The 18,668-nt window shown below is 41.8% G+C and overlaps 1 protein-coding gene across 1 annotated transcript; it reads left to right on the plus strand.

Annotated features, from left to right (window-relative positions):
- Positions 1 to 321: 321 nt before the first annotated feature.
- cnnm3 (cyclin and CBS domain divalent metal cation transport mediator 3) lies at positions 322 to 14,383 on the plus strand. The gene is given in 15 exon segments (XM_030065178.1): positions 322 to 822; positions 824 to 1,048; positions 1,207 to 1,541; positions 2,273 to 2,449; positions 3,053 to 3,210; positions 4,239 to 4,382; positions 4,490 to 4,566; positions 4,568 to 4,626; positions 4,628 to 4,647; positions 5,705 to 5,874; positions 6,733 to 6,782; positions 6,784 to 6,827; positions 7,146 to 7,276; positions 8,513 to 8,639; positions 10,790 to 14,383. Coding segments are annotated over 15 exon segments (2,247 nt in total). The 5' UTR covers positions 322 to 342; the 3' UTR covers positions 10,840 to 14,383.
- The last annotated feature ends 4,285 nt before the right edge of the window (positions 14,384 to 18,668 follow it).

Here is an 18,668-nt window from a genome sequence, read left to right on the forward strand (position 1 = left end):
ACAACGTGATGAATGACTTGTTTTCAAGAAACTAAACAAAGATAGGCGTGGCATCCCTCGTTCTTGTTTTCCGAGTTCCCATTGGCCGTGAACCCAGTCCGGCTCTAATTCGCCAGGTTTTAAGAAGGGGGCGGGGTGCGTGAGGAGAAAACATCAAGAAATGCGCTTCATAATGTACAAAACTGTTCTGTACGGGCTAATGTTTTTCAGAGCCAAAATGGCTCCGACGGAGAGCCAGTTTCTCTGTGCGCTGTGAGTGGCTGGCTCGGCCGCGGTGGGCGGCGCCACGCGGAAGAGGTAGAGTCACATGATTCGCGCAGAGCCAGGCTGACCAATTCCAATATGGTGGCCAGCTTGGCAAGTCTACGGTTCTTGTTAATGATATTGTTTTTCTGCGGGATCAGGTACGGCGCCTGCAGCCAGCAAGCCCCGCTGCTTCTGGGGCTGCGACTGGAAGACCCGGCGGGGCGGGTGTGCATGAAGGAGCGGATCATCTCAGCGCCGCAGGGAGCCACTTTCAAGCTCCGTCTCTTTGGCTCGTATCTGAATGGAAGCTGGCCGTGGGTGGCGTTCGCCGGGGCACCTCCTGGGGAGGCAGGGGGAGTGGGGGACGCAGCTGACCCATGTGGGCAGGAGCCCCGCCGCCAAGCGTCCGCTTTCCAGGTAACGGGGGAGTTTGTCGCGGACGAGGCGAACAGCGGGCTGATAACGGTGGAGGCTCGGTCACAGAGCATCTCCTCAGCCCCGGGAGTAGGAGGAGAGCCGACCTACCACCACCTGTGCGTGCTGAGTGAAGGGAAGTGGGCATCTGTGGTACCGGACAAAACTGCGGATAAACAGCGCTCTGCCCCCGGACTACATCCCGCCATGGGGTCTTGCCGTGCTGGTGGTGGTGCTGGTCGTGGTCTGCGGGGTGTTGAAGACCGTGAACCTGAGCCTGCTGTGGCTGGACCCGCTGGAGCTTTATGTCCTGCACAGCTGTGGCTCCGAGGAGGAGAAGCGGGCCGCCAAGCGCCTGGAACCCATCAGGAGGAGAGGAAACTTCTTGGTGAGTTTCTGTCAGGACAGCAGAGGGGCAGGAAGGCATGTAGGATTGTGTCAAACATATGAAATACGGCTGTTCTTGTCTCTTTAGTGCCAAAGAATCCTGTTGGAAATTTGTGAAGCGATGTCACATCTCTCCTCTCAAATGTCTCCACATCCCAGGTGTGCTCCCTGCTGTTCCTCAGTGCTGTGGGACACTCGGTCCTGGGTGTGTTGTTGTATCGGGCGCTGGGCTCCATCGCCGCTGCAGTCTTCACCAGTGGCTTCCTCATCTTCCTCTTGGCTGAGTTGGTGCCTCACATAGTTTGCTCCGGCTATGGCTTCCAGGTGGCGCCGGGTCTGACCTGGCTGGCCCAGGTGTGTATGGTGTTGACCTGCCCCCTGTCCTGTCCTCTGGGGCTCATCCTGGACCTGGCGCTGAGACGGGACATCAGCACCTGTGGAGTGAGGGAGAGAACCATGGAGATGATCCGCACCAGTGTCAATGACCCCTACAGGTAACAAGCATGTACACACAGAAACACACACATTTATCTTTATGTAAATCTACTTAGCTTTGATCCAACATCATGGGTTCCCAAACTTTTTCATCCTAGTATCCACATGTAAAGGTCCTATGTGTCCTGAGACCCACCAAATATCTTATGAAGTGAAAGTTATCAGTAAAGTAGTTAAGCTCACAGTGTTCTTATATTCATCATTATGGTGGTGCCAACTTTTCATTGGTTCTCTATGTTTACTTCTTTTTCCCACACACTGCAATAGGGAAGACTGACCATAAACACAGCTTGATCTTTGACATGCTATAAACCCACAATCAATTAGTTGTACTTTCTATATGACACCTTTTTTGGGAGTATTATCCTTGTTGTTTGTAGGCAGCACATTGGCTGCACTTGGTTTTAAAGATGTGTCCATGGTGTCAGCTAAGCTAAGAAGGCTGCTCCCATTCTCCAGGCATCATCATTTTTGTAGGGCATCATAGACTTGCTCTAGGAACAGGGCTGATGGGTGTATAAATTCTGCCTGCATTGCATGGTTAAAAACTTTCCAAGCTCCTTCATCCAGGAAAGAATGCATCAACGCAGCCTTCTCACGACCCACCTGGCTCCACGTCAGGACCCACATTTTGAAAATCCCGGCCTTAGCTGTGGCTTTGCAGCATCTTGTTATCACCACCATGTCTTGTCTGTAACCACGTCTGCATGTCGGGGTTTGTTTTCTGCAGTGAATTTGTGAAGGAGGAGTTCAGCCGCGGGGCTCTGCGCAGCAAGACAGTGGAGGACATCCTGACTCCTCTGAAGGACTGCTTCATGCTGCCCAGCACAGCCATCCTGGACTTCTCCACCATGTCTGAAATCATGCAGAGCGGCTACACACGCGTGCCCATTTATGAGGAGGAGAGGTGGGCGCACAATTAAAGGAGATTTTTATAACCTTTTCCAGCATTTCTCTTTTCTCATCCCAAAATACAAACATTAATTTCAGTGAGGCTGCAAACACTGCACGTCAATGTAAACAACAGATACAGTGTGTATCAGAAACACTTTACTCTCTTAGAACAACAGTGTGGAGTTTCTGGTGTTAAAGATTTTGAGTTTGAATGCTCCATGGAAAAATGCACTCCTAGTTATAAGAAGACACAAGACAAATTACTGCACACGAGAAAATAGATCCAAAGCATTCCTTAATATGTTCTTACCCTGAGCTGAAATGCACTGACTACAATTCTCTCTTTTTTTTTTTTTAACAGCCAAATAGAATTAAACTTTTATTAATATTAAAGCAATCTGGGTGTCCCAGACCTTTTTTTTTTGCTTAGATACAGTATTTTTTTTTTTTTACTTGTTGTAACAAAGATCTTCCTATGTAAGCACAGGTGGCACAAGGACAACTTGACCTCCCATTCAGTGCAAGGAGTTGGTGCTTTATGTATTTTAGACACCACATGGTTTTGTATGTCGCATCGCATTACACATTTCCACTGAGTGTGTGCATGTTTTGTCAGGTCGAACATTGTGGAAATCCTTTATGTGAAAGACTTGGCTCTGGTGGACCCAGACGACTGCACGCCCATGACAACCATCACCAAGTTCTACAACCACCCGCTGCATTTTGTCTTCAACGACACCAAGCTGGACGCCATGCTGGAGGAGTTCAAGAAAGGTGTGTTTACACTCGTGCTCACAGGTGCATCCAGTAGGCGCAAGCACAGGCACATTTCCAAGGCAGGAAAAACACCTGCCGCTTTATACATTTTGATGATTTTATTTTGACCGCAGCAAAGTTAACCTGAAAAATCAGCATTGCAATAGTGATATGATACATCATTTTAGAAGGAATGATCATGATTATAATTTTCACACAACAAAGCTATTAAAATCAAGATAATGGGATTTTTGTGGGGGTCTGTACCAAACAAGCATGCTGTTTGGATATCTGGAAAATACATTTTGTAGTCAAAGGCTTTTCTGTAGCACCATAATAGTTTATTTACAACAATGTTTTGTCTCACATTTTACCTTTATCATCAAAACTGCAGCTCCTGCAATTTGGATATTGCACTTGGCGATCTTGCAGTTTTCAAAATATTGTGATTCATTTTTCAGCCTTTGTGCATTTACTGAAATTCAAATCTATCATCCAAGAGTTGGAACATAAAATGTTTTTTTTTTTTTTGTCTGTGCTGTATACTGAAAACTGTTAAACCCTATCCTCTTTCCCAAAAGCCTTTAACTTACTTCTGATGACATACATAGATACAAAGATACAAGGATACAAGGAAGCTTATTGGTCATTATACAGCAGATTGTATAATGAAATTAAACAGTTTTAGAAACCATATTAGAAAACAGGGTTCTTTATAGAAACACAAACCCATTTTGTTTTTAAATATTGTATATTTCAATTTTTATAGACCGATTGTTCCTTGTAGCACAGCCCTGTACCTCGCCTTACCCTAGCTGCAGATAAAATGCTGCACATTGTGTCTTGCTGTAAAGTCACTGTCACAGTGTTTAATGTGCCAGAAATGTTGGAGGAGGAGAAGAGCAGGAGCACCTCAGAGAGATTTCAGTGCATGCACGGCGCTCAGTCAGGGCATCACGGACCACAACAGATGCCTGAGCAGGGATTATGATTAAAGGCTCTTCTTTTGATTTGACCTCTCACCTTGACCTGTGACCCTGACTCAGGCAACTCTCACCTGGCCATCGTCCAGAAGGTGAACAACGAGGGGGAGGGTGATCCCTTCTACGAGGTGCTGGGATTGGTCACTTTAGAAGACGTTATTGAGGAGATCATCAAATCAGAGATCCTGGATGAATCTGATGGCTACTGTGAGTTTTTGTACAAAAAAAATTGGCTCTGGGTTGGAATGTTTTAATAATGGAGATGGTTATTATAACTTTCTCCTTGTCTTTTCACCTTCCACGTCCTGCTGCAGTGGACATGAAAGTAAAGCGGCCGCTACCTCCGCTGGACATACCAATGGAGCCTCGTAGTGTCCATGAGGAGTTTTCCTCTTTTCAAACTTCCTGAAGGAGAACCCAAGATCCGCACCTCACCACAACTTCTGCTGGCCACACCCGTTCCTTTCCAGAGGTATGCCTGTGTGTGTGTGTGTGTGCGCATGCAATTATCCGTTAGCCGGTGCTTGTATGTTTGCTGAGAGTCTGAGACAAACAGGGAAAAGGTGAGTGAGATTAAAGTTGCCTATTTACCTTAACATTGAGTTATTTTTAGTGACACTTTAACACAGTGCCCATAATGAATACATCACTGTTAGCTATTCCAACTGAGCTGGAGGGTGAAGGCTCACTGTTTACTTGTTAACGTGTGTGAGTGGTAGCATGTGGCACTGTAGCCATGTCTCAATAGCAACCAACTTCTCTTTCTCTGAGCTGCTTTTTCAGGCTGTTGTACCCTCAGCTTGTAATGGATAACTCAGGGCTTTCAAACCTCCGGACCCCCAGGTGACTTTCAGAAAGAAAGTATATAATATATCATTTTAATAATTACAAATAATGTTTTTTGATTTTTTTAAAGTAATTTGATAATTTACTTTTTTGTTTTTGCTAATTTTCTGGTAATCTTTTTCTTCTCCTTCTTCTTTTTAATAATTCATTTATTTTGCGCAATTTTTAAAACAATGTTTCAGTATTTTTTGCCAGTTTTTCTAAGCTTTGAATTTGCAGAGCTTTCAAAGGGTTAAATTGTTTAGCTGTCACACTGACAAATCATAATGTGATTAGACCAAAAAGAAGAAAATGTTATTGTTGTTAATCCCTCTTATACATTTTCTGTATGGGACAGTCTTGTGAATTAAATTACAGTGAAATTAAACCATTCCTCATTTGCTGAGGAAACCCCGGTAGCCCCTCACTGACCCCTGTGGGTCTCCAGACCTCACCTTGAAAACCACCGGGTTAACTGAGGTTGGAAAAAAGTGGCACATATTTTGCTTGAATTCTCTGAAATGCAAAAAAAAAGGAACCAAAGATAAGCGGCTGCTTTTGAGCGTGCAGCTGTTTGAGGTCACCAGGCTGTGTAAACACAGTTGATCCCATGTGTGACATCACTGTCTGAGCGCTATACATTGCACCTTAGACCGTAACCCTAGACAGTAAGTGTATCTGTCCGTGGCCCCTGTCCCATGTAGAAGTGGAGCACTTCAGCCCTGGACGTGTGTCTGAGAAGGTCCTGTTCCACCTGCTCCGTCACCCCAGTGTCAACCAGGAAGTGCACTTTGACCCCAACAACCGACTGAGTCCAGACCACTATCTCTACACACGCAACCACCCGGTGGACTACTTTATCCTGCTGCTGCAGGTACGTTTGTTTTTGGAAAAGACTGTATTGGCTCTGTATAGCATCATTAATGCTCGGTCTGCCTGATGATGGGAGAAGAATCACAATCACTATATTTTGGTCAATATTGAGATCATGACGATTTAACACAATTACCTATCGCCTTTGGGAACATCATGCATTTAGTGAACTTTCAGAAAAAGTTTTATTTTTTAACAGTGGCTTTCCTTGAACTTTAAATACAAACATGCCACAGGCTGGCTGAATTTGGGCTTTAGCTAGGGGTGAACACACACCTCTGTAAGCAAGGCGGTATGCTGAATTTTACAACACAAGACAAAACGAGAGCACCATTGCCAACCCATTTTATTTATGTTTTCATAAACATTGGAAGCCAAAATCCTAACTGAAAATAAAATTCTATTAATTGCCCAGCCCTGATTTATATCAGGGGGTTTTGTTTCAGTTTTAGTGGATTTAAATGCTTGTGAAAGGCATCAAGCTTTCGCAAGCATCACTGATCTAATGTTTCAATATATAATTTAATAATGACAAATATAGTTTTCTTGCATTTTTTTATTTCCATGTCATTTTGCTTTAATTTTCTGGTCATTGTGTTTTTTGCATTTTTTTTTTTTACCAATCCAATAACGTTAATTAAACATTTGTCAATTCAAAAAAGGTTTGTTTTGGCATTTCTAATACTGTAAATTCTGATAATACCCTGATATCGGTTATTGGTGTCCTGGGTTTCTAACAACTCAAACAATGTTTTTTTTTATTTTTTTTTTATTATTCAATATTTTGCCAATGAAAGACTGAGGAAATATAAACCTTTGTAAATGATGGATACTGCATGCTGGATGTGTGTTTCCTCAGGGCCGCGTGGAGGTGGAGATCGGTAAAGAGGGGCTGAAGTTGAGAATGGGGCATTACATACTACGGCGTGTCTGCTCTCACAGCACCATCTTCAGGTGAGAAAGTAGAATTACAGGAATACCTGCCACCTGAGATGATCCCTTCTTATACGAGTCCACAGCACAAGCTTAACCATTTTTCATGCAGTAAATTACTGAAGCACACAGCCTCGGTCACCTTTAGATTAGTTAGTGTTTGATGACACCTTTTGAATAATGAGACTGTCCATACTGTGGTTATATAAATGAGGTTACAAATACAGTAGCTAAAAGTAAACTGACAGTGATAGCATCATGGTAGAAATTTGTGCGAACAAAGAGTTGACTCTTTGTGTGTGTGTGTGTGTGTGTGTGTGTGTATTTGGGTGATAACAGTGCACCAGTCTCCGGTGTCGACCCAGCGTCACTCTCCCAGGGATCCATTTGAGTTAGGAGACGCTACAAGCCCGTCCAGCTATTGTCCTGACTACACCGTCCGAGCTCTCACTGACCTGCAGCTCATACGGGTATTTTGTGTGTGTGTATGTGTGTGTGTGTGTGTGAGTGTGTGTTTACACTGTTAGTGCTGTTACTACTTACTTACTTACTTACTTACATTTTGAGCCAGTACGCCATTTGTGGAGGAACACCTTGCCAGCTCTTTCACTGCGTGTGTGTGTGTGTGGTGTGTGTGTGTGTATGTGTGTAAACTTCACTTTACCTGTAATTTAAACATCAGTTCTAACCTTTAGTCATAATGGTAGGCCAGTACGGCTCGGTCAGAAACTGCCACAGCAGATCACACAACTGCACATAATTTTTTTTTTTTACGCTCCGTGCTTGATCGTTTGCAGTTGAACACAAAGGATGTGAATTAAACAAGAGATAGCGTACCAAAGAATCCTTGTTGACAGAGTTATTAGTCATTTATACAAAAAGTACCAAATAACTGGAAAAATGTCAGTTGAGTCATACAAGGTTCTGCCGTACAAGGGTGAGCATTCGGGGTGGGAATCACTGGGAATCGATGGCAGAGAAATTCATAGAAACAGTTGATTCTGTGAGATGTGATATATTGTAAGATAATCAGCCATGGTACATCATGATAAATGTAACTGAAAAGGAAAAAACCCTTGAAAAGGCTGCATCATGTTACAGTAAGCAGCAATGAGTCATGTTTTTCAGTGTTTTAATCTGCACAGCGACTGCAACATGAGTAACTATTTGTTACTGTTTTCTGTGCCCTCACAAACATGTTTCCTAGTGTTGTTCAAACAAAAGAGAAACATCCATTCATCGTTGAAATACTTTTCTATTTTTAGTGACAATTTGTGCGTTTTTGTATGAATGGATGTTTGTATGATTGACCTTGTGATTGGTCAAATTAACATTTTTCAAGCAATTTGCTATTGAGGCCTTCAGAGCACAGAGCGTTCATGTGTGTGAAAACAAGGTAGTTCACAATAGCCCTTATCACACTTGCATTCCTTAGCTGGAGGCAAACTAAGCCGTGGGTTAACTGTAGCCCAGGGCTGAGCTGAGCCTTGACTCACACTAAGGCCCGCGGCTAAGGTCCTCAGAGCGCTTGTAGCACAGTTTTGATTGGCCAACATGTTGTCTTTCAGAAGTATTCTATTGTTTTTGTTCTAACCTTGATTCTAACCTCATTTTACACCACAGACCTTATGTTTTTACACCACAGACCTTATGTTGCATGACTCACCTCGACTTTCCCCGTCTTGTGTTTTGTGGCTGTGCTGCAGGTGACACGTCTACAGTATCTGAATGCTCTCATGGCTTCGCGTGTGGCTCAGAGTCCAGATCCCCCCGAGATTAAGATTCTGCCCAACAGCCAGACGAAACTCCTCAACGACAGAAACACCACACAAGGTAGCCCCTTTTTGCACCCCAGAGCCGTGTGCGTCTGTTGAATCTCCCAAAAAATCTGTGTTTTTCATATTGTTTGTCATGTTACATGCCGCCTTCCTCAGATAAGAGTTTGAAGTGATTGCTCTCTTTTCTGTTTTGACTGCAATTTTAATCTCTGACTAATAATATCTATTTCTATCTGTATAACCGTGTTATTAGTTACCTGTTCACCTTCCACTGAACTAAGAAGTATAACTATTCTCTCTCTTTCTCTTTTTTCCCCTCTTTGCTTGCCTCCACATCCACTCTTCTCTTCTTCTCTGGCCCTCCCAGAGTTCCCTGTAAACTTTTCATTCTTTGATACCATTGAGAACTACTGTTAGTATTTTTTGCATGAGGTAAATAAAATGCAGCCTGTCTCTGGCATGACAACAGACACCTACATATATTACACACACACACACACACACACACACACACACACACACACACACACACACAGGCACACCCAGTGTCTCTTAACAAAATGGCACCAAGGAGAACACAGTTTACCATGCACATTAATTGTACCTTTATATTGGTACATATGCCATTAGCAGTATAAATATAATTGTCCCACTCTTGATTGATTCATGAAGGCAAAAACAAGTGACATTATGACTGCATTCAGGACGGTTTCTGCCTACAAAATTCTCCTTGTTTTGTTCAGAGCTCACTTGGTGTCCATTATTTTCAACAAACTCATGTTTTCTCTGGTAATATGACCGGTGGTGTGCACCTGATGTATGTGGGTGTGCTGTGGAGAGGCTTCATAACCTCTGTTTCCTCTGTATTCTATTGTCATTGCACGTTTCTGTTCCTCCCCGAGCACATCTGAGCTCTCTTTGTTAGGTATGTACACCTACAGTATGTTGTCACGTCCCCTGCACTGTCCCTCAGAGAGACCGCACGTCTGACCTGAAATGACTGTTTGCAATGCCCCTCCTGAGAAAAAAAAAAAAAAAAAAACAGGACCGGGCAGGAATCCCATTGCTGTGAGGTGGCATTGCAATGTCGTTAAAGGTTTGTCCGTTGTCTAGGGACTAGAGGGCTCTCAGGTGAAGCAGTATTGCCCCGTTGTGGCCATATTCTGAACTTACAACTTTCAACAGCGCATAAGATAAACGTTCATCATCTGTAGATCAGACTGCCTGTCTGATACATCTGCTTGATTTTGTGCTTAGGTCATTTGAGCTTTTAGTTAGCGAGTTAACCACAGTGTCCGCTCGGACAACCATCGCTGTCTTGCCAACTCTTCTGCCCAGCAGCTGGTACATGGCTCGAAACCAGTGCTTGAAGTAGCATGTTAAAGTGTAACTAAAGCCCAGACCCAAATGTCTGTGACGCCTGACCTGTAATGGTGAAAAGTAGGGTGTCTGGTCTTTGGTGGCAGGTGATGTCATCCCTTGTCACCAGAGACATTTGGCTTTTGGGTTTAGTTACTCCTTCAAAGGTCCTTTGTTTAATTGGCTTGCTGGCGAGTTTATTTATTTATTTTATTTGCTCATTTGATAAGGACAGAGCACAGTAATGAACACAAAATGTAAACATGCTGGAGTTGGCAAGAATGCTAATTTACATAGTCAGGTAACAAAAACACAAGCAATATAAGTAACAATATGCAAATGCAAATATACAAATACACACATAGAAAAAGACAAAAAAATATTAGGCGTATGTCCGGTTAAAAGTGAACACAGTTAAGGCTAGGTAGCAAGGTAGCACAGCTTAAAAAAAAAAAAAAAAACAATAGTTAGATAGACTGCTGGCTAACTTACAAGTTTCATTGATTCAAATTCATTAGATGCATTGATGATGAAACTATCATTTCCTGGTCAAAAAACAAACAGGAATCCACAAGAAACAGTGGGAACAAAAACTTCCAAAGCACCCTCAGAGCATAATCAGAAATAACAAGGTTGCGGTTTTGTGTTTGCAATCAGGAGCTTCCAGCCTTGTCATTTTGATTTTTCAAACTTTTCAAACAGGCAGAGCAGAGCTGAATGCTTCCAATTTGGCTGCCGGAGCGGCTCTCCCGTCAGCTGAGAGCTCTCTTCTGTGTTGTTGTGTCGGTTGTGATGTCATCATCCCCGCTCACCCCAGCTCTCCTCTCATTGGTCGGGTTCCACAAGGTGGCAGTAAAGCCCAGGAGAGCTCCACGGAAGAGGAGGCTCATGGGTAGTACAGTTCTCTGCCCTCTACCAAAAACCTATTCCAACCAAGTGGCGCTTTTTATTTTATTTTATTTTTATTTTATTATTATTTTTTTTTAATTATCAGTGAATCATCTATGGCTGGAACGTACTTATTGGACTATGGCGTGAGGAGTACTTGTGTATGTCTACATATCCATGGCATTTGCATCTCAGCCATTCTCATCTCCTCCCTTATTCCTTTTATGTGCTTTTCACTGCAGTTATTTTATGTTATTTTATACACTTTAGGCGGCGTGTGTACATACATTTTGTTTTAATTTGGTGGTGCCTTTCTTCCAAGTTTAGCCTTCCTTACTAAATGTTGCATTGTCCATTCCTTACTTTTGCCTGACTGAGTGCCAAAGCTATGTGTGTGTGTGTATGATTGTTTTTGTTATGTCTGTGTCTGCATCGCTATATCCGTTTATGTCTTTATGTTTCAAAGAATCCGTCCATTAGACACTGAACACATCATTTGGGTAAAATTTGATTTGCACCTGAAGTTGTGCCCTGTTGACAACATGAATCTGTTCTACTATCTGTTAGGTACGTCCAATTTTATTTACACCCTCGTGCAGCAGTACTGGTGTACATAGAGGTGTGTCTAGCCAAATAATATTCCAGTGCTCTGTCTTTTGATGCCTGATTGGAAGTTTATATGTTTGTTCCAGGTAAGCTGAATTGGAGACTGGTGTGTCATGGATTTATCTTTCTGTTTTATCCAAACCTGGTAAAGGATACTACAACTTATACAGATTTGCAAATTATGTCTAACAATTACAGTAGTAATCAAGGTCATTGGTTAGCTCACGTGGCCGTTTGAATATCACTATATCCCTTTTCACACTTGGCCCTGTAGCCCAGATCTCAGGTCAGCCTCGGTTCACACTTGTACTTAAGAACCCAGACTTTACATTCAGCCCAGGGTTAAGGCTTCCCATTTAAGGTGGAATTTTGGGGTTAAAGTCCTCAGAACACTGTAGCACAGTTTTGATTGGGCAACAAACATGTTATTGCATTTCACCAGTATTATATTGCCTTTATTCTAACCTTTATTCTAACCCTGATTCACAAAGCAGACTTTAACCCTGACTTTTGGGTTTTTGGGACAACCCTGTTCTAGAGTGGGCTGTAGTTAGTCCCAGGTTAAGAGTGGGGATATCCCAAGTTCTAAGTTACAAGTGTGAAATGACTGAAAGCTCAGGGCTAATCATAGTGTGAAAAGGGCTCATGACTCACAGGGAGAAGTAGTCATCGTCCCAGGAAACCACCTGATTCCACCTGATGCTCATATTGATGCTTATCAGCAGTGGCTGCATCAGGATTTAGTCTGGTATGTGAGGAGAGCATCAGTCCCCCGCACCTTGTCCCTCCCCGTGGCACCCATCTAGAGCCATCTAATGTGTACAGTAAGCAACAGGCCATAGGAGTTATATAGGGTCCCAAACAGGGCACTGTGGATCTCACCTAATTGCCTATATCAACCTGGTCATGTGTGATCTTGGACCCCTGGGATTAAAAGTACAGTTGTTTCAATAGAACAGACCTTTTTTGCAGCAACCATGTTCACATGGAAAACGCAGCATAAGCACAGGTGTTGCTAATGACATTTATTAAAGGACCGTAACGGTTGCATGTTTAGCCTCAAGATTCAATTCAATTCAAGATTTTTATTTGTAACATGCATGATGTACGAGTACAGCAGCAGTGAAATGCAATTGCAACAACTCCAGCACTGTGCAAGTAAAAAATAGGTAAGAATGAAATAGATAAAAAATAAAATAGAAAGTATATATTACACGCCTATATACAATATACAACCTCTGTACAATATACAACAATATACAATAAGTCCAAATAAGTCCAAATATCTACTCATATTTACAAAATGTACTTCATATTTCTGCGAATCTTTTCCCAAAGCAAGCAATCATGTTGAACTCCCATATCATTTTTCCCTGCCTTGTATCTGGCTATTGGTTTCCATTCATTCCACTGAGAACCAAAAATTCAGATTTGAAAAATGGAGGGATTTTGATTATAGGTTGTGAAATACTTAGTTCCCCTGCATGATTTGCAAAATGGTTTTTTTGACATGTAAATTATGGGTATCGTGTAGTAAAGGGTCCGGACATTCAAAATCACCAACCAAATTAAGGTTGCATTCCATTTAAGGTTAACAGAGCCTTTTCCGGTGAACCAGAGTGCACAACTGCAGGGACTGCGGCTCTGCTAGACCTGAATGTAACGGAGCTAGCAGTGACACCGGTGTTTACCCTGCTATTTCATGTCAAATGGCTGCTGTGACAAAGGTCTACTGGTGCATGTGCATCGTATGAGTGAGGGAGCTGTTGCCTTGGGTTGACGGCGGGGGACAGATTCAAGTTTCAGCCTCCAGCTCGCAGCTCCTCACAGGGAGCTCCGACCACAGCCATACAACACTTGTGCATTCCATTGGTTCGGCCACGGAGATTAATTGTTTGAGTTTGCTTCACTTATCGCATAAAGCACCTGGTGTGTCATCTCATCGTCATTTTCCCAGATGGTTATGTTAACATTCCAGCATGTCTGTACTCGTGTGCATCTCTTGTCTGTCTCTTTGTGTCTGTCTTTGACTTGTGACATGTCAACAAAAAAGCATCCTGTCTTCACCAAACTTCATGACATCAGGTTAAGTTTCTGCTCAGTCTTTAGCTGTCGCATGTATGGAAACAGATTGATGTCTTCATCTGGAAACACCCCTAAACAAAATGAAACAAAACCCTGGACTACCTATGTTCTTGAAGTACCTAGAAGCCAGCTGGAGAAAAAAAAGGCTATGGCTGCTTTTTTTTTTTTTTTTTCCATCTGACTTTACAGAGCCGTTTGGCAGAGTAAAGAAAATCAGTGTTGAAGTAGCAGAAGGGTTGGTTAAGACTACGTTCTGCACCAGCCAATACTGTGCAACTTGTTACGGTGTTACATTAGCACTATTGACTGCTTCCTTGCATTTTGATCCTGTGAGAGATGTGTGTTTGGTCATCCATTGCTGTCCACATGCAAACATAATGCCATATATAGGAGAAATTATTGACTGTGTGATTTGGAGTAAATATTTTTCAGCTGTTTACCTATATTTTGTTTGTTTTTGTTGTAATAAGTTCATTTATATGATATCAGAAGACTGAATGTACAAAATGTAATCATTACTTGTGCTACTTATACTGATTGGGAGCAATGCGAGGGTGGGGGGGTTGATGATGTGGAGAACTGTATATTAATATATGAATACTTAGAGAAAATATAATTCAAGGATGTAGTTTATAGGTCATCAGTCTCAGTTTTCAGGTACAAAAACACTGTTACCATAAGAGTTGATTAAGTCTAAACCTTTTAATCGGTTCCTCTTTCTGTCTAGGTTACATTTGTATAAAATTTCTCTTTTTTTTTTTTTTGGAATGCTGCCAGTTTTGGGTGCATTGAGACCCCATTGCATATAACACTTTAAGATAATTAAGTTTTCTTAGGAAATAAACTCAACCCTGTTCTAAACGCGTTTGTCTTCCCTGTTTTCTCCTGCACACGGAAATATCGCCTCAGCAGTAATATATTATTTTGATGTTTTGTTGCTCTAGGTGAAAAACACGACCAAGTGCCAGTGGAAGTGTTTTGCATGCCAGTCCTTTTTCAGTATTCCTGCTGCTGTGCGTCTGCCCAGGCAGGCAGGTTGAACTCCGTCTGCATAACACACTGATTTAGTTGCAGAGCTTCTAAAGCACTGTATAAACCTTTCAGAGAAGTGAAAGTATCACTTCTCGTCTGTAGAGATGAAGTTCTGCATAATTTCCTTTCTCAAAGCAGCCTATGTTTCTCTAAATGCCAAGAAACAATGATAGGCGCTATACCTATACTTGAGAAATTTGGTCAAGTCACAAGCTCATCTTTGAAGCAATTTTGCCATTTCACCACACAGAGAATTTTGTTTGAATATTGGTTCATTATTCTATAAAATAATATACAGTACAGGCCAAAAGTTTGGACACACCTTCTCATTCAATGCGTTTTCTTTATTTTCATGACTATTTACATTGTAGATTCTCATTGAAGGCATCAAAACTATGAATGAACACATGTGGAGTTATGTACTTAACAAAAAAAGGTGAAATAACTGAAAACATGTTTTATATTCTAGTTTCTTCAAAATAGCCACCCTTTGCTCTGATTACTGCTTTGCACACTCTTGGCATTCTCTCCATGAGCTTCAAGAGGTAGTCACCTGTAATGGTTTTCACTTCACAGGTGTGCCTTATCAGGGTTAATTAGTGGAATTTCTTGATTTATCAGTGGGGTTGGGACCATCAGTTGTGTTGTGCAGAAGTCAGGTTACTACACAGCTGACAGCCCTATTGGACAACTGTTAAAATTCATATTATGGCAAGAAGCAATCAGCTAACTAAAGAAAAATGAGTGGCCATCATTACTTTAAGAAATGAAGGTCAGTCAGTCCGGAAAATTGCAAAAACTTTAAATGTGTCCCCAAGTGGAGTCACAAAAACCATCAAGCGCTACAACGAAACTGGCACACATGAGGACCGACCCAGGAAAGGAAGAGCAAGAGTCACCTCTGCTTCTGAGGACAAGTTCATCCGAGTCACCAGCCTCAGAAATCGCAAGTTAACAGCAGCTCAGATCAGAGACCAGATAAATGCCACACAGAGTTCTAGCAGCAGACCCATCTCTAGAACAACTGTTAAGAGGAGACTGCGCAAATCAGGCCTTCATGGTCAAATAGCTGCTAGGAAACCACTGCTGAGGAGAGGCAACAAGCAGAAGAGATTTGTTTGGGCCGAGAAACACAAGGAATGGACATTAGACAAGTGGAAATCTGTGCTTTGGTCTGATGAGTCCAAATTTGAGATCTTTGGTTCCACCTGTCGTGTCTTTGTGAGACGCAGAAAAGGTGAACGGATGGATTCCACATGCCTGGTTCTCACTGTGAAGCATGGAGGAGGAGGTGTGATGGTGTGGGGGTGTTTTGCTGGTGACACTGTTGGGGATTTATTCAAAATTGAAGGCACACTGAACCAGCATGGCTACCACAGCATCCTGCAGCGACATGCCATCCCATCCAGTTTGCGTTTAGTTGGACGATCATTTATTTTTCAACAGGACAATGACCCCAAACACACCTCCAGGCTGTGTAAGGGCTATTTGACCAAGAAGGAGAGTGATGGAGTGCTGCGGCAGATGACCTGGCCTCCACAGTCACCGGACCTGAACCCAATCCAGATGGTTTGGGGTGAGCTGGACCGCAGAGTGAAGGCAAAGGGGCCAACAAGTGCTAAACACCTCTGGGAACTCCTTCAAGACTGTTGGAAAACCATTTCAGGTGACTACCTCTTGAAGCTCATGGAGAGAATGCCAAGAGTGTGCAAAGCAGTAATCAGAGCAAAGGGTGGCTATTTGAAGAAACTAGAATATAAAACATGTTTTCAGTTATTTCACCTTTTTTTGTTAAGTACATAACTCTACATGTGTTCATTCATAGTTTTGATGCCTTCAGTGAGAATCTACAATGTAAATAGTCATGAAAATAAAGAAAACGCATTGAATGAGAAGGTGTGTCCAAACTTTTGGCCTGTACTGTATGTTTTAAAATTATGCGTTCTCATTAATGGGTGGATAGATTAAATCACTACCCACATATGGATTGATTGATCAAATTCCAAAAAAAATCGTTTGCAGTGATAACAACAACAAAGGCAATTAATTTACGTCAGGCACATGTGTGATATTTCCAGTTTTTTGTTGCCTTGTGCGCAAAAGAGTCAGCTGTCACAGTGACAACAGTTTGGAAATCACACGGTACTTCCATCTTGAGGTTTTCAAAATGCAGAGTGGACAGTTTGTGACACAAGGGATCAGCCCAATATCCCTTCAAATCTGACATGATGGAAATGATGCTGGACATGTTTGGGATTAATTTCTGTCAGTCACAAATGAGCATCAATTGGACCTTTGAAATGAGCAAAATAGGTCATTTTTCAGTGATTTTCTCAGTGTAAGTTCAGATATGGTCAGGTGTGTATGTATGTGTGTATGTGCGTGTGTGTGCTGAAAAAGGGAAAAGTGAAGGGGAAGAAGTTGTGAAGGGGAAAAGTGAAGGGGAAGTAGTTGTGACCAGCACCAGTGCAGCAAAAAACCCTATTAACCCAAACTGTTGACATGATCTCATTCATGTTGCTGCCCGTTCTTCAGAGTACATTAATATACATTAAAAGGACCAAATTTGAAAACATATGGTGATGAGTGATTAAAACCTGGTTGTTCAAGTTCACTAATGTAATTTTTTTTTTTTTCTTATACAGACTTTTTTCACAGCAGACATTTTGACATGAACTAGCAGGTAATCACAAGTATTACTAATGACATTAAAGGTTCTGCTCCATTTAAGTCCAACAGAACCCTAATTAATACCATTAGTAATGCCTGAGTTTATTTAAATAGTTAAATAGGTATTTTATTCTGCAGAATCAAATGTATTCCACTTTAAAGCTGAATAAGAACTAATGCACAGCTCGCCTACGTCTATGAAAAGTTTTAGTGGGTAACAGCTCATACAGCAAAATTACATAGATTATATGTACAACTATTTAATAAAGAAAGAAAGAGCTAAAGAAGCATGCGCGCCTTTTCAAATTTGATTCATGATAATGCTCAACTTTCATTTATATACAAACAAGAATGAAAAGAATGGATGAATGAACAAGAATCTGAAAACATTTTTAAAGTGTTAATACAAGATTGATTCAATGCAGTATAAAATATATAGTATCAAGTCATGATGCAGTCTCACTTCTCTTATAGCAAATTCACTGTTATACCGCGAGTCAACCTAACACTGGAAAAATGCTCGAGACTGATAATTTCTTCCTCAAAGCAAAACCAAATGGAAGCCCTTCATCCACCACAGAGCAGAGCAGAGCGGCGGACCACCACTGCAAAACAAAGGTACTCACGCATTTCATTTCTTAGAAAATCTGCCAGACCCTTGCCTTTTCCAGTGAAACAAACACACTCTCTTTTAACTTTGCTCTTTCTTGGAAAGTATGTTGACACTTTTTACTTTTCAAACACTCAAAAATTGCCAATTTTCCTTTAACCCTAACCCAAACAGCAAGGTGACTTTTGACTATTTCTGATCAAAAGACATAAGCAATCCCTCTAAGGTACTTTCACGCTCTGAAAATGACAATGACAAATTGTTTCCACCACACCACAGAAGGGACAGTCATTACAAAATGTGAGATGCATTACATACAGAAGCGCTGACAGCCCCCACTCCACTGCAGGTCACCAGATCATTTTCTTGAGGGGAGCTAATCTGCGTGTTAGCACCAAATTCTCTCTCAACACTGTGCCAGCTTTTACATTTAACCTGTTTTTTTTTACTCTTTACAGCAAATAAATCTACTTCTTTTACACGTCACGTACCGCACACTTTTCAGACCATTGGTTGTAAATATACTTTGTGTATAGGATTTAAATCTAGCCTGATGTCATTTCGTTTTTTCCCCAAACCACGCTGGTACTCATAACTAAAAACATTATTTAAAACCACAGAATAATCAGTGAAACCTACAGGTATACCATTTCACACATTTTTAACACTACGGTGTTGTTTGAGCAATAAAATCTGTCACACCTGGCTAAACAAATAACATCGTCTCTGACATGCACCGTGTCTTTTCTTGCTCTCGTCTCCAAATATCCACCAGATCATGAGTTTGAGTGAGGTAGTTCGGTATACCCTCTAATTCTCTGTGAGATTTGACTC

Source organism: Myripristis murdjan, chromosome 12, assembly GCF_902150065.1.
Source record: "Myripristis murdjan chromosome 12, fMyrMur1.1, whole genome shotgun sequence".
Lineage (NCBI taxonomy): Eukaryota > Metazoa > Chordata > Actinopteri > Holocentriformes > Holocentridae > Myripristis > Myripristis murdjan.